Here is a 23,063-nt window from a genome sequence, read left to right on the forward strand (position 1 = left end):
GGGGGAGGGGGCAGGGCAGTGGGGGATCAGTGTAGGGAGTTGCGGGGGGCAGGACGGACTCGGAGCCGGCTCGGTGCCTGGCAGACCCCGGGGGGAGCGCGCGCTCTCTCTGCCCCGCGGGTGCCTTACCTCGGGCTCTCCTGGCTCATCCCCATGGCCTCTCCCCCCAGGCAGCGCGCGCACGGCAGGGACTAGCGTGAGTGAGCCTGGGACGCGCGCGAGCGCCACACGCCCAGTCCCGCGCGTTCCAGATCCGGGCTCCCACACCCACCTCTCAGCGCGCGCTCCCGAGTCACCCCGTCCCCGGCTCATTTACGGCAGCCGGAAAAGGGACGTAAAAGCGCCGCCCGTGCTTGTGCGGAGAGAGGCTGAGGTAAATACCGGGTCCTCCGACGGAGGCTGAGGGGCTGAACCTCGAACTCCGCGGGGCCTCGGGCTCCGTGTGACCGGCTCCTCCGGGGAGGCGGCAGCCGGAGTCTCTGGCCCCGGGCTCCCTGGTGTGTGCGGGGTCCTGGCTCTAGCCCCCGAGGGGTCCCTGCCGGCTGAGCGGGCGGCCTGAGCGAGCCGGGGGGGACCATGCCGGGAGTGGGGTGTTTCCGTCCGGTTTTGTAGCTTCCGGTGGAGCGAGTTCTGGAGCTTCCTTTTGTGCGGGGCGATTTGCTGTCCTGACTCATCCACCCCCGCCGAGCAGGGTCGGGGCTTGGGCTTCTCTAAAACATCGCTGGGACCGGCAGCCGCGGGCAGGAAACCCTGCAAATTTCCCTCTGGTTTCTCAGAAAATCGGTGTCACTGGAAAGCAAATGTAGCTGAAAGTCTGACAAGCTCTGTGAGTTACTCAGCGACCTAGGGGGTTGTGGTAGTTTAGAAAGTCAGTTGTATTTAAATGTCTTGGTATGTAATCCTTCTGCTTCTCCCCTCCCCCCCAAATTGCAGCCACCTTTCTTCCGGACTCCTAGGTATTTGATATTCTAGTCAGCAATTTGCATTGTTGCAAATTGTCTCTCCAAATGTAATCCACGAATATGCTAGCTGGAGGCTACTCATAGCCAGCTTCTCGTCCACTGTGACCCCTAGGTCCTTTTCTGCAGAGCTGCTTCCTAGCCATTCGGTCCCTAGTCTGTAACGGTGAATGGGATTCTTAAGTCCTAAGTGCGGGACTCTGCACTAGTCCTTGTTAAACCTCATCAGGTTTCTTTTGGCCCAATCCTCTAATTTGTCTAGGTCCCTAACCCTAACCCTAACCCTAACCCTAATCCTATCCCTGCCCTCCAGTGTATCTACCACTCCTCCCAGTTTAGTGTCATCTGCAAACTTGCTGAGAGTGCAGTCCATCCTCCTCCAGATCATTAAAGATATTGAACAAAACCATCCCCAGGACTGACCCTTGGGGCACTCCGCTTGAAACCGGCTGCCAACTAGACATGGAGCCACTGATCACTACCCGTTGAGCCTGATAATCTAGCCTGCTTTCTGTCCACCTTGTAGTCCATTCATCCAGCCCATACTTCTTTAACTTGCTAGCAAGAATACTGTGGGAGACCGTATCAAAAGCTTTGCTAAAGTCAAGGAATAACATCCGCTGCTTTCCCCTCATCCACAGCCCCAGACATGCTATGCTCTATATTAGAGAAAGCAATTTCGAAGAAGCGGGACTTGCACTTGGATCGGAAGATGGTTGGGTTTGTGATGGTCTTTGGTTTCTGATGCATATCAGTGGTGTATATTTCTACTGGAGCTAGAAACAAGGCCAAGGGCAGCAGTTTTTTGCCGGGAGAGGCAACAAGGGGTGAAAGCTAGTGCTACTTGTGGCTATAATTTTTTTTTATGTGCTCACCTGTTCAGTAGTAGCTGAATTGAGATGACACTTCCATTCCCCTCAAAAATTCCTCTCTGCAAATGCCTCTGAACACTGTCATAGGACACATTTGGTTTGCAACTGGCCCAGGCTGTCAAATGTCACTTATAATTGTGTTACGCTTAGAGGTTGAATGCTACTAAGTTATTCACGTTTTCTTCCCCCTAAATATGTCTGTATTCCTTTGTTCCAGGTAGATCAGAATCTTAAGACTTCACAACTATAACCTGCCAAATAAAAATTCCAAGGCTAACCAATCCATGAGTGGGCATCGATCCTCAAGGAAGCGATGTGGAGAGTCACGCTTAGAATCCCCTATGGATTGTGGTCATGTTCCTGCTACAGTGTGTGTGTTACGCAAGTTGGTTCAGTTGCCTACACCGCCATTGTCAAAGCACCAGCTAAAGCGGTTAGAAGAACACAAATATCAGAGTGCTGGACAGTCCTTGCTTGAGCCACTAATGCAAGGTTACTGGGAATGGCTAGTTGGAAGAATTCCAGCCTGGATTGCCCCAAATCTGATCACCATTACTGGACTGTTAATAAACATATGTACAACAGTAATATTAGTGTATTACTGTCCAACAGCTGTGGAGCAGGTAAGATATGGGCTTTTAACTATGACAGACTTCATATTTAGTGTGAGTAGCATGGAGCCAACATTATTTTGGCTGTGTTCTTGTGTTTGGAGAAGAGGTTGTGTTGCACTGAGTGATCCACAGTTCTTATTTTGAGCTGTTCTGTGGACACACATGATATATGTGGAGTTTTTTTTTTCTTTAAAGAGGTCTTCCTACTAATATTAACTACACACAAATGCTTATAATTGGATTTCCATGTTGGCACTTCGTGAAGAAAACAGCTGGGTTCTGCTGGTTGCTAGTTACACTGGGGCAAGTGGAAGTGATGTCAAGGGCCAACATGCTCTAATGTTGTGTTGTCTGTCTGGCCCTGCCCAAACACTATGTGAAACATTCAGTCAAGGAATATGTAATGTCACAATAGAATGGGAAGGGAGCTCAATCTTTTCTAGTAGCAATTGTGTGGGGGCTGCTGCAGACAGAGAAGAATTTGGTTTGTATCATCACAGGAAGCTGCTGAGTTCCCATGGAAGCCTTAAGAAAAGGAAGCTGGAGCTATCCTGTCTTGGCATTGCATGTATAGTTACCACCTGTTTTTTATTACCTGTGATTGGACAGTGGTCACCTGAAGCTCTGTGTAGACTAGAGTTTCTTGTTGTGTTGTAATTCAAACTGAATTGATAGGTAGGTCTGATGCTTCTTGGTGCACGCAGGGCTGTGAGTCACCTCATTACTACCTGCCCCCAGCATGAGGAAGTCTTGTCTGTGATAGCTCCCTAACACAGCCAGCCTGTCAGCCACTCAAGCACTCTCCCATGGGCTACACCAGCCCTGGCTTTGCCTTGCAGATTGACAGTAGATGCACTGCAGCTCCTGACTTCCATTGAAGTGTTGCCCTGTGGTATCCAGCCCTGATCACCCAGTATACCACAGTTTTTTTACCATAGACTACCGCTCCTGTGTTATGCACAGCACTTGAGTTCAATTATAAAATAGAAATTTATTTTATAATAAATTCAATTAAAAACAAGCCAGTGTGAGAGATGGGAACAATGCTTGATTTATAGGTAATCAGGACATGCATTCTGGAGCCTAAACTTAACTAACAAGTTATTCTTATCTTAAGCTTACCTCACTCAAAGTTCTTTCCAGCATTTTCAGCCAAGCTTGCCTGACAATCCTGTTTTCATTAAGCAAACTTTGCAGTCAGTTTACTTCCTCAGTGAGGGGTGCCATGGTGTCTTTCTGCATACCCATGTATACCAGAATAGGCCTTTTAATATCCACCTGAAAATAGGTTGGGTTGAAAAACACTAAGGGCTTGGCTACACTTGTGAGTTACAGTGCATTAAAGGAGCCCCGGGTGCACTAAGCTCACTACCTGTCCACACTGGCAAGACACGTAGAGTGCTCTGACTCTACGGCTAGAGCGCTGCTGGTATTCCACCTTGGCGAATGGAATAATGTTTGCTGGAACACCCCAGCATCAATGTGAAGGAGGTGTTGCATTACTGTGCTCTGATCAGCCTCTGGAAACATCTCATAATCCCCTTAAATCAAGTGACCACTCTTGTCATTGTTTTGGATATGTCTTTTTGAAAGCTCCATTTGACAGCTGGCTACTTATCTGCTCTGAGACAAAGCAACCATTACTGTGGAATGGGGTGTGTGTGTGTGCGTGTGCGCGCATGCGCGAAAGAGAGAGAGAGGCAGGGGGAGGTCTGCTACTTTCTGAACTTACAGGATAGCATGCTGACATGCTCTTAGCCCTGCAAAAAAAAAACCCTCTCTCCCCCCACACATACACACAACACCCTCCCCCCCACCCCCAGCATTTGAAAAGCACACTGCAGTGACTTGCATGCTGGGATAGCTACCACAATGCATTGCTCTCTGTGGCCATTGCAAGAGCTGCTAATGTGGCCACACCAGTGTGCTGGCAGCTGTCAGTTTGGACAGACTACAGTGCCTTCCCTACTGCGCTCTACGAAGGCTGGTTTAACTCAAAGCACTCTACATCTGCAAGTGTAGCCATGCCCTAACAGTAGAGCAGCTCCACTGGTCTTAGCACTGTATGGAGTGCCGTCGTTACATTCTTAGAACGGGTTGGTCTAAGAAGACAAATGCTTAAAGTTCTGGCATCTGCCTGCAGCCCTTGCTATTATCACCAGGGGAGGCATACTCTTTGGAAAGAAGTCTAGTGTTTTTATTTTAAGGTGGTGAATGCTGCCTTAACTTTATTTCCTTTACGTATTTCAGCATTCTAGTTACATGATCACATACTCCTCAAATAATACAACACATTATAAAACTTGTTCTACACTATTAACTGCAATCTATTGTAGTACAATATAATACTTACTCCTAGGGAAATTCTGCACCACAGCACATGTGCAGAATTCATGTCCCCACACAGATTTCTCTGATTCCCTGCGGAAAAATGACTTTGACAGGGATGCCAAGGGACGCTGCTAAGAGCAGTCCCGCACTACTCCTTAGCAATACAGGTACATCATTTTGGGTGTCTGGAGCTGCTGGTGGAAAGGTAAATCACTGCGGGGCTGAGGACACTCCAGCCAGTTGCTCCTACCTTGAGTCAGGGTTAGCTGCTAGTCAGGCTGGGCTGGAGGCAGGAGAGGATGGGACTTCCTCAGCCCTAGCCACTCTTTGCAGGGGAAATGTTAGACCCACCTCCAGAAACCTCCCTCCAGCTGCAGGGAGCTTCCTGCCCCCATCGCTCCTCAGCTGGGGTGGGGGGGAAGGAGCACTGTATGGGGAGCTGCTCCCCCATCTACCCAACCCCCATGGATCTGGACCTCCCATACCCACAGACACCCCTGCTAAGCCTCCATCTGGTACATCCAGAACTCCCCTTGCCCTCCATACCTGAACCTCAGCCCCTGCATCTGGAGCCCCCTGCACCCAGACCACCCCCAACTGAGCACCCTGCACTCAAACCCCCAATCCTGATACCCCACCCCCTGCAACACCCTGAGCCCACACATCCAGACCCCTATACCACTGACACTCCTTCCCATGAGCTGCCACCCAGACCCCCCCCGATGAGGCACCCCCCCCCCGCCCCACAGTACCCAGATCTTCTGCTGAGCTGCAACCATCTTCACCTGGAAGCCTCTGCATAGTCCATTGCTGCTGCACCTGGGACCCCCCTCCCATGTGCATTCAGATCCCCCCCACACGTAGACTTCCTCACTGAGCTTCCTGCACCCAGACTGTTCCACACAGAATCCTCTCACCCACATCTGGATTCCCCCAATACTGAGCCCCTCCACACTTGGATCCTGGCTGGTTGAGCCTATCTGCCCCACACCTGGTGCAGAGGGACAGGGCTCCAGGGTGTTTATGGGGCAGGCCCAGGCCTTGTGCTGTGTCAGGGTCAGGTGCAGCCTCACTGCTGAATCTGTGTTCTGGGGATGGGTGGGGGTGGGGGGCTGCAGGGTAATCTTCCACCTTCATGCAGCCAGTGGCCTATGCACCCCACTGCCATGCTGGTGCTTCTGCATTTATTTATTGACAAAACTTGCACAATTTTAAAATATTGTGTGCAGAATTTTTAATTTTTTGGTGCAGAATGGCCTCAGGAGTATACCATGTATAACAAAGTTCATGAAAGAGACAAGGTGGGTGTGGTAATATCTTTCATTGGACCAACTTCTGTTGGTGAGAGAGAGAGAGAGAGAAGCTTTTGTGCTACAGAGGTCTTCCTTAGGTCTGGGAAAGGTATTCAGGGTCTCAGCTCTTGTTTTTTAGCATTAAGTAGTTAGCATGTATTCTAAGGGACCATTTAAGCTGAAGTTAATGAAAGTCACTTGTTTGAAAGTACACACTAAAACATTCTTAGACAACATATGTAATACTGAATAATGATAGTGAAAAGTACAAGCTGGCAGAGAGGGGTTTACAATTAAAATAACTTTCAACACCTCTATCCTAAGTGTGCTTTGGCAATACATTTTACTGTAAATACCTTAATGCTAATTATTTTAACTAGATATAGAAAAACACGCATGGGTCTATTTAAGGAAAAATCTCAATTTTCAGTTTGTACTTTTCCATTTAGAAATAATGTTAGGTGTTTTTAAAAAAACTTACATTCTTATGTGAAATTCAAATAACATATAATACTTGGATCAAGTAACCTTTGACTATTCTCACCACAGTGTGAGTATCTACTGCAAGTCAATGTGACTTAAGTACTGAAGTCACTTAGATGTGTTTGAAAATCTTACTGTAATCAAACAATATAAAGTTACTACAGTTCTAAAGTATATTTAGTTTAGTAGCGAACAGCTAGCGATATTCTACAATAACAAATTAGCATTCAATGGGATAACTGTCTCCAATGGGGAAACCTGTCCTGTTCTGTGTAGTGCATGGGTACTGACAAAAATGACGAAAATGCATATCTTAGAGAGAGGAACTTGTATTAAAAAAACAGATTATAAGTTGAAATTGAAAACTGTGTAAATGTATAGGTTGGTACTCTAAGATTGTAGGAGAAAACTGGATGACAGTGAAGTAATATAAAGACATACTACAGTAGTTTTATGTGTGCACTAGGAGTAAAATGAAGTTTCACCCAGTAAACTGTAATGCTTCTCAAAGTATTGGATCCATGTGATTTGCTATAGTGTGTAAAATTGAGCTATATCTATATGCCTACCTTTGCAAAGAATTCTGAGAACCTCAGGAGAGGGGAGGGGAGGGGAGCTCTAGTACAAAACATTATTATTTATTATTTGCATAACTGGTATTGCAACTCACCTGAGTTTAGTTTTGAGCTTGACATGTAGGTCATGATCCTACCACTGTGAAGCTTATTGCAGGATTGGGGCCTCATTTCATACGTACCAACGTTCAGAGCAAAGGCTGACCTGTTGATTCATGTATAGCTAACTTTTATGGCTTGTCTGCATGGCCCCAGAGTTCAGACTACAGAGGTATGAACTGCAGCTCACACTAGTGTGCTATGCTGTAACTCTCCCGGGTAGACCCTGTGGGCATGAACCTGAACTAGGTACCTTTTAGTTAGCTTAGCCCTGTTTGAAAGAAGACTGTTAACATGAACCTGATACCTTTCAGCTTGCAGCAGCAGTGTCCACATGAGGGAGTTGGAGTGCAGCATACCAGTGTGTTCTGCAGTTCACACCTCTTTAATCCAAATGGGGGGGGGGTTAGGCGTAGCCCTAGTGGCATAGCAAGTATGTGTATTTCATGGTGTATAGCAAATGAGACATGGCTCTGGAAGAGTCTTGTTGCATTTGCTACACATCTGTTTAGTGTGACTGTCAGCTTCACTGTGCTTCCATAAACTACTCATGGAAAATGGAACTACTTATGCATCTCTCATACCCCTTTTTTGTAAAGCACTTTGAGATCTACAGATGAAAAAGTGCAAAGTATTACTGGCCCCACTTTACAGATGTGAAAACTGAGACAAAGATAGGTTGAAGGATTTCCATTGATGTTGCTAATAGCGACTTAGACTTTAACCACTTAACCGAAGGATTTGGATTTGAATCCTTGATCTAGCTAAGACTTGGTACCTGTCTTGTCATCTGTAAAACAGGGATTTTAATACTGAATAATGTACCTCACAGCCACATCTGGATTATTAAAGAGGAATGTTCATGGTGTTTTTAATGACCACAGATTGGGAGAAAGCAGCGTTACTTAGAAACTGGAAGACCTGTTATATTGGGTGGCGTTATATCGAGATAGCAGTGTACCTAGAGATGACCTTAATTGTGACCCATTTTACAAATGTGTTACTCTACAGTTGTTGTTTTTCAAATGTAGACTGGTACTGTGCAGTTTTTTCTTCAGCCTTAGATTTGTATAAATACTGCACTTTCTTAATGTAGCTTTTTTTAACGTGGAATTTTCTGTTTCTTGCATCTCTCACCATTTTCCCCCCACCCCCAAGGATCAACTGTCAAAAATATATTTATTAATATGTGCAGGTACTGCACGTTAAAAGTACTTTGGTAGGAGAATAAAGATCTGTTTTAAGGTGTTTCAAATCTTTGTTGTTAATCTTTTACTGACCTTCACTTTTTCCACACACCCCCTTCCCTCCTTTAGGCACCTCCGTGGGCATATCTTGCTTGTGCATGTGGCCTTTTCATTTACCAGTCTTTGGACGCTATAGATGGAAAACAAGCAAGAAGAACCAATAGTAGTACTCCTCTGGGAGAACTTTTTGACCATGGTTGTGATTCACTGTCCACAGGTATTGTCACTTGTAACTGGAAGATAATGGTTAAATAAATCTATTTATTATTAGGAAAATCTCCAAAATATAAACTAGAATATAGAAAGAAAAACCTTTGTCAGGCATACTATTGAAGAGATGAGCAATTTGATGCTATTGTTGTATTGCCAAACAAATCTTCTTTTGGTTCTAATTTACTTTTTTTAAGCAGAACCTAAATCTGACTAGTTTAGTGTTACACTAACACTGCCCTCATTCAGCAAGGTATATAAGAATCTGTAAAGCTCTAAACATGTGAGTGGTTCTGTTGATGTTATGGGGTCTACACATGTGACGTGCTAAATTTGAGCCTAATTTAGTAACTTTACCTAGCTTATGTTTAGAATAGAAAGAATGCTTCTAATTTAGTTTTACTTTATTAAAACAATTTTAAAGTCAGATTTTGGGCCTAAACTATGTGACACTGGGAGTCCAAATTCATCCCCGACTCTGCTCTGTTGAAAACAGAGATAACTTTAAACCTGTCTTCAATGAAAGATTCAGATTGTTTTTGTTTGAGTACTTAGATCACAGTTTATAAGATTCTAACATTTAAATTTTGATGGATGATCACTCTATTACAATTTTATAATTTTAGATGTATAGAATGCATAGTTTACTCCTAAGGGCATTCCATGCCAAAAATTCTGTGCACAGTATTTTAAAATGATGTAAATTTTATTTGTCAAATAAATGTGGAGGCTCCAGCATGGCACTGGGCATCACAGGCCACTGGCTGTACAGAGGTGGGAGATCACTGTGCAGCTCTCTCTCCCTTCTCTTCCCCCCCCCACCCTCCTAGACACAGATTCAGTGGTGAGGCTGTACCCAGTTCTGACACAGCGCAAGGACCGGGTCTGCCCCAGGAACATCCCAGTGCCCTGGCCCTCCATGCCAGGTGCGCCAGGTGTAGACAGGCAGGCTCAGCAAGGCAGGATCCAAATGTGGAGGGGCTTAGTGTTTGTAGGGGGTGGGATTCAGGTGTTGGTTGAGAGGGTTCTGTGTGGGGCAATCTGGGTGTGGGTGGGTCAGTGGGTGATCTGGGTGCAGGGGGGATCTGGAGGCACAGTGGCTTGTGGGGAGGGTTCTGGGTGCAACAGTAATGGGAGTATGCCAGGGGGGTCAAGGTGGTTGTGGCTCACTGGGGGAGGCCAGTGTAGGGGAGTGGGGATCCAGCTGCAGTTGATTGGGGTTTAGAGGGGTGAGGATCCAGGTGCAGGTGGCTTATTGGGGTGCTCCAGGTGCATGGAGAATGGGGCTCATTGGAGTGATTTGGAGTGTAGGGGGAATGAGGCTTGGTGGGAGGGTCTGGGTATGAGGGGGTCTGGATGCATGGGGATTGGGCAGATGGTGGAACAGCTCCCTGTACAGGGATCCCTCCCTTGGCAGCTGAGGAGTGTGTGGGAGTTCTCAGAGATTCCTGCAGCTGGGGGAGAAATCTGGGGTTGGGTCTGACCTGGCCCCAGATGCCATGCAGGGAAAGAGGAAGTCCTGTCCTCCCCAGCCTAGCCGGGACTAGCAGTTGAGCCTAGCGCAGGGTAGGAGCCACTAGCTGGGTCTTCCCCAGTTCCGCCCTCTGTCCCACAGTGATTTACCTCTCTGTGGACTGCCCTGGGCACCCAGAACATGCTGCTGGAGAGGTTGCATGACCGCTCTTGTGTCTTCCCTTTGCTTCCCTGTCAGTCATTTTTCTGCAGGGAAGCAAAGAAATCTGCAGGGGACATAAATTCTGCACATGCGCAGTAGCAAAGAATTCCCCCAGGAGTAATAGTTGCCTTTTTTGTGATTCTCACATGAGAAGATTTGGTAATTTCTTTTAATGAAAGAGACAGTGAAAGAAAATGGCAAACTTGAACAAAAGTAAACAAAAACAAGGAAATTCCAAATTAAAAGCCTGATCTCATAAATTGCTGAGAATCTCTTTTAAAGTGCTGTGCCCCCTCTCAGCTCCCATTGACTTCAGTAGGAATGGGTGCCCTCTACAATGGGTACCCTCTGCAAACTCTCTTAGCTGATGGTCTGCAATCTGTTGTAATGAGATTATGCAGAGGTATTGTAGGTCACAGTAATGTATAATCAACAGCATCTCAGCAGTCACCCTGTGAGATGCTGAGCACCCTCAATGAACAGCAGTAATAAAGCAATGAAACATTTGCATTAATTGAACTGTTTTTGTTTATGATGTGACTTATAACCTTTGTTAAAAGTCTTTACTATATAATGTAGCGATTTATTGTAATCTCACAGTGCCGCTTTCTCTGGGTCCTTTGCTAGAATTCTGTCTCCTATATGGTTTTGTAAAGATTTCTTTGTACATGTTTGTTTTTGTCTGATTCCTTCTGCAGTCTTTGTGGTTTTGGGAACTTGTATTGCTGTGCAGCTGGGGACGAACCCTGACTGGATGTTCTTTTGTTGTTTTGCTGGGACATTCATGTTTTATTGTGCACACTGGCAGACGTACGTCTCTGGAACATTGCGCTTTGGAATGTAAGTAACTCAGTTGAAAGTAAAACTGTAAACAGTGAAGTCAGTTTTCTGTTCAATGTATGTCCTGTACTAAGATTCTTAAATTAGTAAAAGGTGGGTAGGTATGTATGGATACATATATTCACACACTTTTATAGTGATGACTACTATATATTGGAGCCACTGCATATAAAAATAACACTAAATAATTTTAGAGCCTCTTATTATCAGGAGAAGAAAAACTTCTGCTCTCTGAAATAATTACTAACAGCTTCTGATGTGAATTAAACACAAAATAACGTGTATTCAGATAGATGGCAACGTGATTTCAGTTATGCAGTCATTCCTGTGTGTCTGGGAAAAATCAACCACAGCATTTGCACAGCAGTTGATTTTTGCAAGATGTGCATGTTTAGTCCCTGAGCGCTGATCTTAAATAATAAGATTTACTTAACTCTTAATAGAATGTGCTGAGATTTTGATGTGGAAAATTAATATAAATTGCATTTTTTGCCTACAATCTGAAGCCCTGACCATGCATTGGGATCTGTGTTAACAGATCCCAAGTGCTTGTGAGAAGTCTGACTCTGGAAGTGAAATATTGGCCTTATTAAAATCAATTACAAAACTTCCATTGACTTAATTGGGGCGCTAGTGTGGCAGGATTTCATCTAGAAGACTAGGCTATTAGGGCTGATGCAAGATCAAGTCCCTAATCAATGGCTGTTGTGTAATCCTATTGGCTCTAAAGTGTCCCCAAAATACAGTATTTATATTATTGGAAATATCTACATATGTATGAAGTCCATCTGCCAAGTATATTTCAAATGAGGTTAAGCAGCCTATTGAAGGATGCCCTCTGTGTTGAACAAGAATAATAATTTTTGACCATTTCTAGAAATCTTTTATATTCTATTAATTTGTAGTGATTTCCAGCTTTAAGGTATGTACAACGTACAAACACTATTCATTAAATCGTCAGTCAACAGGTTTCTGGGTATTGCAAAATTTTATCAAACTAAAAATAATCAAGTTCTGGGCCTTTTGGCTGAAATAGTCCCTTAAGGAGAGATTTAGTATTCATTGATCTTACCTGATAAGTCTAATTGGTTAGCTCATTGAATAGATTTCTGATAGAGCCATATGAAACATCAAGATAACAGGTATTCATTGTACAGTCAGTATTCCATAAAAATCAAGGGTCAGACTCTAATCTCAATCACATAAATCCAGAGCAACTTGAGCAACCTCATTGGCGTCTTTTGAGTTCCATGTTGTAACAGATGAAAATTTGGTCCCAGTTCCTGGCCTTATCCACATAAGACTTTTGTGCCCATAATGTTAGGTCCTTGTTCTTTCAGAATACAATAAGGGCTCCACTCTGGAACTGCGGAGCACCTTCAGTTCCCATTGAAATCAGTGAGCATTGAGGACAATGGGCACCCTGCAGAGACCAGCACAAAGAGTCTGATTTTTTTTATAAAGGCCTAAGCCTAGGCTTAAATGTTGAAGGTGCAAGTTATATTTACATCTCAAACTATCTGATTTCCAGGTGCAGTCAAAGAAGTAGCCATGTAAATATTCTCATTTCCCCATACAAATTCTAAGATCCCTTTCACTAGGATCAATGCACCAAAACTTGTCTCTAATTTTACAGATGCCATATTTCAAAATCTAATTCTATAGGAACCTCACTGTTAAAATGAAAAATTATCAGTATTTTCTGATAAATCAATATTAATATAGTTGTGTGACCTTTACGATGTATTATTATGTGCTTAATATTACAAGTATTAAATCAGCATTTGTATAATGAACTCATACTTTTAACATTCCCACTGTCATAAGACTAATAGGCTTACAACAAACTGCCACAAAAACCTGAGAATGAATATTAGGAAAGAAGACAATAAGCAGTGCTAAATATTAGCTTGTCTCTGAAGCTTTCTCTTTACCAGTCTTTGCACTGTAAGACTTCTTCTGTCTCCTTCCTGAGACTTGCAGATATAGGAACCTCTACATTCCAAATAGATGTTGATAGCTCTGGTTGGCTGCTTCCCCTTGGATGACTTGGCACTTCTGTTCTACAGTAACAAAGGCTATTTTTGTTGCGGCTTTAGTAGTAAAGAATTACTTTGTTACCTGACATGTTAACAGCCAGCAAAGTCAGTGGCTATTTTGGATTTAATTGGAAATTAAGAAGTTGAATATGAGAAGTATAGCTGAAGTGTTAGAGTAAATTTGATGCTTTTATTTGTCAAATTACAAAATTAGTTCCCAAAGGGGAATGGCAGTATAACTGGACCTGTGTACTGCATTCACTAGAAATATGACTTGATATTTTTATTCAAATACAGAACTCATATTCAAGGGTTACACACATTGAAAATGGGCTATTCAGCTGTAAATGGGAGTGTGATGAGTTGGAGAAGGTAGGCTACAAAATACCCCAGCGATCTGTTGTTACATCATTAATTAATATGTTACAGTAGCTGTAAAAGAGGAAGTAAACAAAATAATGAAATAAAATGTGGAGACTTTTATAAACTGGTGAAGATATAAGAAAGATATAAACGGATCTACTGAGGTTAGAAATATGGGCAGGAAATAAAAGGAGATTCAATCTGGAAGAACGCATCTGTATGTGTCTGAGAGAAAGTAATCCCCTAGACAATACACAGGAAGGGCAGTAGAAGGCTGTGATGCTCTAAGAGACTTGAGGGTAATAGTTGATACCAAATTAGAAATGGCCTCTCAATATCGTGGTAGACTGTATACAGAGAAGCATCAAAGAACAAGGAGTTGATGGGCACTTTCTATATGTTATGATGAGACTACATCCACAATATTGCAGTCAGTCGTGGACTCCACAATACCAGAAATTATTATTTTCTCTGGAGTCTGGACCTTGACCGAGAAATTTGGACCTTGAGGAAAAAAAATAGACTACCTCTGGCATAGATGATCTGACCTGCTGGAATCTTCTGAAGATGGTATAGCTGTAAGCCATGAGGTAGATTTAGTAAACATACGTATCTTTAAAAAGCATTTGACAACTTTCCACATCAGAGCTCATTGGACATTGAAGAGTTACAGAGAAGGAGATAAGATGTTGTACTGGATAGAAAATTGGCATTAAGATCAGGAAGTATGCCCTAAGCATAGAGGGAAGTGCTACAAGTTGAAAATGTGATACGAGTGGAGTACCCCAGGACCAGTTATAGGATTAGAGTTCATTAAATGGCAGCAGCCCCTATATTTGTTGTCTAACACTGCACATTATAAAAACTATTCTATTTCTTGAAGAATCCTAACAGCTACATGCTATGCAGAAAGAAACTTGAAGTTTGGCAGAGAGTTGTCCTGAGGTCAGGAAGGTGCCTTTTGCTGTCACAAGGAATATCTCTTCTAGTTTGTCTGAGTTAGAAGTTGTCAACAGTTGCTACTTCCCATCTGTTTTTTCCTCAGTAGGCTTCCTAGAGGTCTGTCAGGGTTCTATTAATACTGTGCATGCATCTTTCTGTAGCATACCACACACAGTCAAACCTCCTGACAGGGCAGAGGCAGAAAGGATGTTCATTGTTGTCTTCCTCCTGCACTGCTTTCCATCATTATGACACCTTTGACAAGGTGTACTTATCTGGGTGCTAAGAGACCATGAGATAGTCACCACAAAGTGAGACTGATTGATAAAGGTTGTGAAAGGCACAGAATTAATATTAAGTGAAGCCTCATACCCCTCACGAGCTGAGTTGAACCTAAAATTCCAACATGACATACAATTCCAGCTACACTGCCTCTCAGAAATAAAGTTCTAAATCTAAAAGTACTTGGCTTTGTCTGTAAAGTGTCTATGTGCATGCAAAACTAGGAATACATGGATATTTGTGCAGAAATGCTTCATTTAAAGAGGAGTTAAAATATAGATGAAGTATCTGGGGAAGAAAGTGAAAGCTTGGGCTCTGACTCTTTGCAGCAGCTAACACCTACTTAGAACAGACTTTTCCACAACCCTGGTATGCTCTGAAGTTTCTGAAGAACTGTCTGAGATCAGCAAATTCAGTTGCAGCATAAAGAGAAAAAGCACAAAGCAGGTGCAATTTCAAAATGAGTGTATCCCATTTTGCTCGAGGTTCCATAAACCAGCCTTCATATCCAGGCTGGATTCAAACAAATCTACTGTGCATCAGCCTCATACAGTACCAGGAATATCTTCAGCTGGTACGAGACCTAGGGTTGTAGAATATACTAAACTGAGCAAAGGTGTACTGCAAAATAGTGTCTAACTGAAGTTTTTCTTCAGTTTCTACCTGCTGGTGAGGAACTGAGGAAGGCAAAGTAAGCCCTACAAAGCCCAGATTGGTACAGAGATCTGTAAGAACAAAGCTCCTTGAATGGAACTATTTTGTGCCAATAGCTTAATTCTTCTGTGTGCCTCATGTATGCCTGCTGTCCAGCCATAATAATTTTGTTAGCACAAGTTGAAATGAGACAGTAACCCCAAAATGCTTAATTCTGTTTGAACATTTTCTTTGGGAGAAAATTAAAGTTCAGTTCACAATAGAACTTGTATTAAAATATAGTCCATTATTAGTTGACAACTGTGGTTTTTTGTTTTTTTTTAATCTAATCTGGTCATTCTAGTTAAAAACCTGCATTTAGACAGTATATCTGTGCACCAGCATAATCACTGGGACCAACAACGTTCTTAGCATTGCATGTTGTCTTTTGAGGAAGCCATTAGAATATTGTCATTTATAAAATTGCTGAGCAGTGAAGAGGTAGATTACAAGTAAGTAAATATTGACTTTCTTTGTGTTTTCTCCACCTTTCTCTTAAAAGTTAGAAGGGGGGAAAAATGAAATGTTAGGTTTAATCTGTTAAAATGCAGGTTACAAATATTTAACAATTGTATTAGAATTGTTCTATTGCCTTTTTATTTTTCGATAAGTCTCTCCAACTATATCCTAAACCATTTTTGTAAAATACATATTTTTCCCGCATTTATTTACATTTTTTTAATCGGTTTGGTATGTTTCATAGACTACCACCGCACTTATTGGCAGGATGTGTATATAAGTAAAACAAAAGTTCCCTAAAGGGTCTTTCTAGCTGGAGATATCCCCCAAAACAAAGTAATTTTGTCTTTTACTGTTTGACATTCAAAATAACAGGGAAATTAAACTTTGCTACAATATGTATGAATTAAAAAAAAACAAAACCTTTACTGTGGTATAATGACTGAGATACACAAAATAAAGATAAGAAATGAGGTCTAAAATATCTTTGTTTTTTTCAAGAATGGTCCTATTTAATGTTTTCAAAACCCATTTTGGTGTAAAAAAACATTACATTTGCAATTTTCAAGTCCCTCTTTTCTTTTTATACATGTTCTGACAGCTTTTCTACCCAATTATCTTGTGAAAGCTGCTTGTAGGATAACTCTAATTGTAAAGGAAGATTTCACAACCTTACATATACACTTGTAAAATTACAGTGCAAAATTTGTAAACAACCCTAATTAGTTGACATGGATTTCCTTTTGCTGCACATGTCTTACAAAATACAGTACAAAAGAGGAAGCGGAAATACTGGCTGTACCTTTTTAAATTAGAAAGATGCATTTCCTATAACTGGAAATACTGCTTAACTGTAATTCAGCACTGTTGATTAATCAGTTAATTCAAATTAATCACCATTAAACACATTGTTAAACAATAGAATACCAGTTGAAATTTAATAAATATTTTGCATGTTTTTCTATATTTTCATATATATTGTATTGTGTTGTAATTGAAATCGGTGTATATTTTTGATTATTTTTACTGTAAAAATAATAAAATAAATAGTATTTTTCAGTTCATCTCATACACATACTGTAGTGCAGTCTGTGTGAAAGTGCAACTTTCAAATGTAGGGGGTTGTTGTTGTTACATAACTGCACTCCAAAATTAAACAATGTAAAACTTCAGAGCCTACAAGTTCACTCAGTCCTACTTCTTGTTCAGCCAATCGCTAAGACAAACAAGTGAGATTTCTAAAGATAGCTACAGCACTCGACCCAAGGTTTAAGAATTGGAAGTGCCTTCCAAAATCTGAGAGGTACGAGGTGTGGCACATACTTTCAGAAGTCTTAAAAGAGCAACACTCTGATGTGGAAACTATAGAACCTGAGCTACCGAAAAAAGACAATCAACCTTCTGCTGGCAGTATCTGACTCAGATAATGAAAACGAACATATGTTGGTCCACACTCCTTCGGAGCATTATTGAGCAGAACCCGCCATCAGTATGGATGCATGTCCCCTGAAATGGTGGCTGAAGCATGAAGAGACGTGAATCTTTAGCGCATGTCGCACATAAAAAATATCTTGTGACACTGGCTACAACAGTGCCATGAGAACGACTGTTCTCACTTTCAGGTGACGTAAAGAAGAAGCGGGCAGCATCATCTGCTGCAAATGTAAACAAACTTGTTTGTTTGATCTATTGGTTAAACAGGAAGTAGGGCTGAGTAGACTTGCAGGCTCTATAATTTTACATTGTCTTATTTTTAATGCAGGGTTTGTTTTTAAACAATTCTACATCTGAGTTCAATTTTCATGATGGATATTGCACTACAGTACTTATGTTAGGTAAATTGAAAAATACTATTGTTTTTTTACAGTACAAATTTGTAATTGGAAATAAATATAAAGTAAGCACTGTACACTTTGTATTCTGTATTTTAATTGAAATCAATATATTTGAAAATGTAGAAAATATCCAAAAATATTTAAATAAATGGTATTCTATTATTAACAATGCAATTTATTTAAGTGCTAGACAGCCCTATTTAACTTTAGTTCTGTACAGTACTGCTGTATTCATTCCATTTACACATCTCACTGCATTCATTTATATGAAAATGTTAGATTCGAATGAGCTGAAATGACACTTGTATACATTTAAATTCAACAGTCACGTTTCTTGCGCCTTTGACTTACTAGCCTTTTCTTTTGGCCTTTAAATTATGTTGGGTTCTTGTGCATTTTTCTCTTTAGTACAGAGATTCAAGTAGCAAAGCAGTCTCTTGTCATGTATGCCTAAATCCACAGCTCAGTGCTCAAACTCAGTAATCCTGTGCACTTGGCAGATGTGTGAGGAAAGGGATTTCAGAACAACTTCCCCTGTAACAGTCTGTTTTCTAGTGCTCATAGCTTTCCAAAACATTCACATTTGCTTGGTTCTCTTAAAAGGTGAATCTTTTAAAAGTTTGAGCTAAATTCCTTATGAAGTATAAATAAAATTACTGTTTCTCTACCATAGAAAAGGGAAAAACAAACCACACTTTTGACCATAACTACAGCAAAAATGGCTAGAGTTTGAAACTTGGTGGGGACATAATCTTCATGGAGGAGCCGTGTCTTTTCTTGATTTTGTTTTAGCAAAAATAGTATAATTTTAAAAACTGCATATTAAACATATACAGTGAAAACTTTAAGACAACAGGCATATACTGCACTGGCATGTAGGGCTAGTCAGCTGTACAGTCATTGGTTCAATATGCTTACAACCCCCACTAGGAAAACCACAAGATCTTAGAAGCTTCAAATGCTGATCTTTCTTTCAAAACTAAACACAAAGTATCAGAAATTAGATCCTGGTACTGGACCTGCATAGGTACATGCTTAACTTTAATTAGGTGAGTGGCCCAGTGGAATCCCTCTAAGTAAAGTTAGAGCTAAACAATAATTGATTAAAAATGTGATGGTAAGGTTGCATAGAGTCAGAAAATATAAGTCAAGGTTCCAAGAGTAACGTAATTTTCTCTTCCCACTTTCCTTAACTGTGGCAATATACTTACTGTTTCTCATTATACATACACCATAAAATAGCAGTTTTCACACTGAAACCTGGTGCATCATATCTAAAATTGAAAAGCATCTCGTGCACCATATTCATAAATTCAATCAATGCAGTTACAGTGGATTCTTATTCTGATACTATACTCTAAAATTTAAATTAACCTGTATGCTCTCTGATTGCAGCTTACATACCACCATTACATGCATCTCAATTTGTGAACAGCTGGTATAAAATATAGTGGATCTGTTACTACTCAACCTTTAATTTTTGAAGTTTTTGGCTTTGTGATTCTATTTTTAATTGTTCGGCCTTACCTAAAAATATCTTTTAGTTTTATTACAGGTACTGTATTCTCTAACTGCGCGTCTCTGGGGAATATGTTCAGCTCCTCTTGCTATCTCTCTGCTTCACTATGCCCCAGTTTATTATTCTTCTCACTCTTTATGGCAGAAATACAAACTTATATTTAATAAAGATGAGCACACTGGTAACAGTTCTGTTACCACTGGACAGGTGTCCATCTCATATTCAACTCGTTCGCAATCTCTGGCAAGAAGCAAAGGACTTGAATGAGTATGGAGACAGACCTCCCTGCTCACTGGAGGGAGCTAGCTGAGGATTTAGCCATACTGGCCAGGCTGCTATGAGGAAGCTTGCACTATCACTGCCCATGTATTTGTTCAGTGGAAAACTTAGGGTGCTACTGCATGTGAATGTTTAATAAAAGGTCAGCATTGTCTGAACTAAGAGCATGGAGTTGGATACAAGCGGTCCTGAATTCTAATTCTGGCTGTGTCCCTAACATTGTGTGGCTTTGAACAAGCCATGTTACCTTTATTACTCGAGGTTTGTCTATACGAACTCTTAGTTTGCAGCAAGTGGGGGTGTGAATCTACCCCACACTAGTCTGCCATGCACTAACTGTCCATGTGGATGCTGGTTATGCACATTAACACTTTATTAATGCGCTGTGATATAGTCCTCTTGGAAATGAGACTAGATCAAAGTGCATGCATTAATGGACTACTAATGTGCCTCAGCAGTGTCCAAGTGGACAATTAGTCCACGGCAAACGAGTGTGGGGTAGATTCGTATTCCACTGTGCCGAAAACTAAATGTTCGTGTACATAAGTCTCGGGTGTCCCTATCCATAAAGTGGAGATTACAGTATTTGCTCATCTGACTCACAGGAGTGTCGAGGACTAATTAGGTAATGTTCATACAGTGCTTTGAACATATAAAGTACTATATAAGTGCTAAGTGGTGTTTAGTCTTTGGGGCTTCCAAGCCATCATCTTTCACGGTTATTAAAGCTAAACTCACCTCCCACCCCCAAACCTCCAAAAATCTTAGTTGTAACTATTGTAATGTTTTAAAGGGGAAACCTTTCTAGATTAATAGTACATATTTGATACTCTTTAGCAGTTATTGAAAATCTGTTCTAATGGGGCTACTTCAATGAAAATCTCAGTATTTTTGAAATGTTTCTTTCCCTCACACATAGATTTGATGTTACAGAGTCACTGCTTTGTATTATAGTATCCCAGCTTTTCACAGGAATGGTGGGGCCCTGGTTCTGGAACTATACGGTAACCGCTAGAATTAATACTACTCAATGAACAATGGCATAGATTCTGTAGCGCTAACACCTTTTGTCATGCACCGAGTAACTTGGAAAATGAGAAGTGTCTTTCTAATGATATTTCACAGACAACTGCTTTATTAAAAGACAAAATATCTGTAGTGTATGAATGGGCAGTAAAAAATCCACTCTGATTGGAAATGAGGTTTTGAGTGTTTCACTGTTTACTTAAAACCACAAGTAACTTTCTTTTTAAACAAAGTTCTGGGTTTTTTTCCCCCCAATGGTTATTCTAAAACTTACAGTGCTGGCTTCAACTTTGCATATAAAGATAGCCATAATGGTGAAAGCACCTCTTTACACAAGGGTCTGGATTAATTTGGTTGGAACCACCTTTTGAAAGTTGTTGTTTTTTTTGGTAAATGCTTTCCCACTAGAAAATAGAATTGTTTGGGTGGTTAATAGAATCATATGCCAGTTAAGGTTATAAAGGTTATATCATGACCATCTAGAACAAGCTTAGGAAAGGTCATGTATTGCTTTTTCCTTAAAGAAATTTGGTGACTATACCATAACTTCATCATTAGCAGTTTCACTGTTTAATTGACCTTTTTTAAAAAATACTTTTCCTAATACTTATTCTAAATGTATCCTTTTTCATCTTTAGCTTGTTATCCCTTGGGATCCAGACAAACACTTCCTTCCTCTCTTCTGTACTTGTGTCCCTCTCAAGAAATTGCATCAGTTCCTCTCCACCCCTTTCTTTGAACCCTCCCTCTTTGTTGGTTTTGTTCTTGAAGGACATCAGAGCTTTGCACTATTTTGAGGGGTTTTCCAATCTAAGATGAAGGGCTGATTAGGGAAGTGACAAATCTAGCATTTCGGTGACTGGGAAACAGTTTGCTTTAGTATTTGCAAAGTCCCAGTATGAATAGTAGTGAGAGGGAGGCTGTCTGGCTGGCAGGAGGGAGTGATTAGGGCACCAGCTAGAACATGGGACAAGTGAGTAGACATAAACAGTGTCTGAATCAGGGAAACAGCCAGGGACGGCTCCAGGCCCCAGCATGCCAAGCGCATGCTTGAGGCAGCAAGCCACGATGGTGCTCTACCGGCGCCGCAAGGGTGGCAGGCAGGCTGCTCTCGGTGGCTTGCCTGCAGAGGATCCGCTGGTCCTGCAGCTTCGGCGGACCTCCTGCAGGCGTGCCTGCAGAGGGTCCGCTGGTCCCATGGTCCGCTGAAGCTGCGGGACCAGCGAACCCTCTGCAGGCAAGCCGCCGAGAGCAGCCTGCATGCTGTGCTTGGGGTGGCAAAATTCCTAGAGCCGCCCCTGGAAACAGCTCTGCCAGCAGACAAGATTCTTTGCATTGGGAAGAGGTGACAGGAGAGAGCCAATGTAATGGAAAAGCCAGTGTTCAGGAAAAGGAGAGCAGGTGGTGGTCACTTCCCCAAGCAAAGGATGCCTGTGAGTTAGGGGGAGCTATGCCAATGGGAGAGTCACAGACATTGTACCTTGGGAAATCCTCCTCCTCTTTCCTCCTTTCAAGAATGCACTGCACTCTATAGCTAAAATGGCTACCAGCACAAAGCTATTGCCATTTCAGTCTTCACATTTTATGTGACTTTTCAATTGTCATGTTTACTGTAACTGAGGTTCCGGATAAGCTCTCAAGTAACATAGTGACAAGTATGGTGTGCAAACCTAGATGAATAGATAGACGCCTGTGGTTGAACATGAACTGACTACAAACAGTTTCAGTGCTACATGAAACAATGTGATCATTGAAAAGAAACTGCAATAGGGAGTTCCTGAATGTGCCCCCACCCCCACCCCCCAAAAAAAGGAGAGAAAGTAGGAAGGCAGAGACCCCATTGGGTCTCTGGCCTATATAGTGAAGGGAAATGGGAATAGCTAACTATTAAAGCAATGTTTAAAAAGGGACAAGAGCACAGCTCTTGTGCTGTGGATCTGTGCAAATGCTGGGAGAATGGGTAATAGCCTGGAAAAGCAAGAGTTTCACATCCATTAAAAGAATTTTGATTTACTTTGCATCACGTAACAGCAGAGCGCATTCAAACAGAAATAGCCCATAAGTACATGTTAAAATAAATGTTAGAAAAATAAGGTGTGGTGGAGGAGGTCGTATTTTCCAGACTAGCTAACAAGGGAAGAGGAGTTACTTAATGAAGCAGGTTTCAGCTACATCCGTATTGGAAGAAATTGTAATAATAGGACATTTTCAACTGCTGTATTATTTATTAGATAAGACACTTTTATAAAGTCAGGGTCTTAATCTTTATGAGATAATTATTTAATTCTAAAAAGTGGAAGAAGTAGCAAGGAAATTTGCAATCCCAGAAATTTGGGAGCTTGTGACAAAAAAGCTGAAGCTAGACGAAATCAGACTGGAAATGAGGCTAAAATTTTTCGCAGTGAAGGTAATTAACCATTAGAACAACT

General features: G+C 41.7%; 2 protein-coding genes across 12 annotated transcripts in view; one reads left to right on the plus strand and one right to left on the minus strand.

Moving 5' to 3' along the window:
• DRAM2 (DNA damage regulated autophagy modulator 2) overlaps positions 1–284 on the minus strand; it is a 25,577-nt gene extending 25,293 nt beyond the window's left edge. For 2 of the 8 annotated variants that reach the window (XM_032801606.2, XM_075064970.1), the window contains exon 1: positions 130–238. In XM_032801606.2, the coding sequence (XP_032657497.1) occupies positions 130–155 (26 nt within the window). In that variant the 5' untranslated portion in view covers positions 156–238. Of the gene's footprint in view, positions 1–129 lie in introns of all 8 variants that reach the window. The other 6 variants (XM_032801601.2, XM_075064969.1, XM_032801603.2 and 3 more) reach the window with 5 other exon arrangements.
• Positions 174–23,063, plus strand: part of CEPT1 (choline/ethanolamine phosphotransferase 1) — a 41,536-nt gene continuing 18,646 nt past the window's right edge. Inside the window, exons 1-4 of one of the 4 annotated variants that reach the window (XM_075064966.1) lie at positions 174–196; positions 2,049–2,454; positions 8,542–8,689; positions 11,056–11,197. In XM_075064966.1, coding sequence (XP_074921067.1) covers positions 2,116–2,454; positions 8,542–8,689; positions 11,056–11,197 — 629 coding nt within the window. In that variant the 5' untranslated portion in view covers positions 174–196; positions 2,049–2,115. Of the gene's footprint in view, positions 197–304; positions 827–2,048; positions 2,455–8,541; positions 8,690–11,055; positions 11,198–23,063 lie in introns of those variants that run through there. The other 3 variants (XM_032801598.2, XM_032801599.2, XM_032801600.2) reach the window with 3 other exon arrangements.

This window comes from Chelonoidis abingdonii, chromosome 4, assembly GCF_003597395.2.
Source record: "Chelonoidis abingdonii isolate Lonesome George chromosome 4, CheloAbing_2.0, whole genome shotgun sequence".
NCBI classification, from domain to species: Eukaryota; Metazoa; Chordata; order Testudines; family Testudinidae; genus Chelonoidis; species Chelonoidis abingdonii.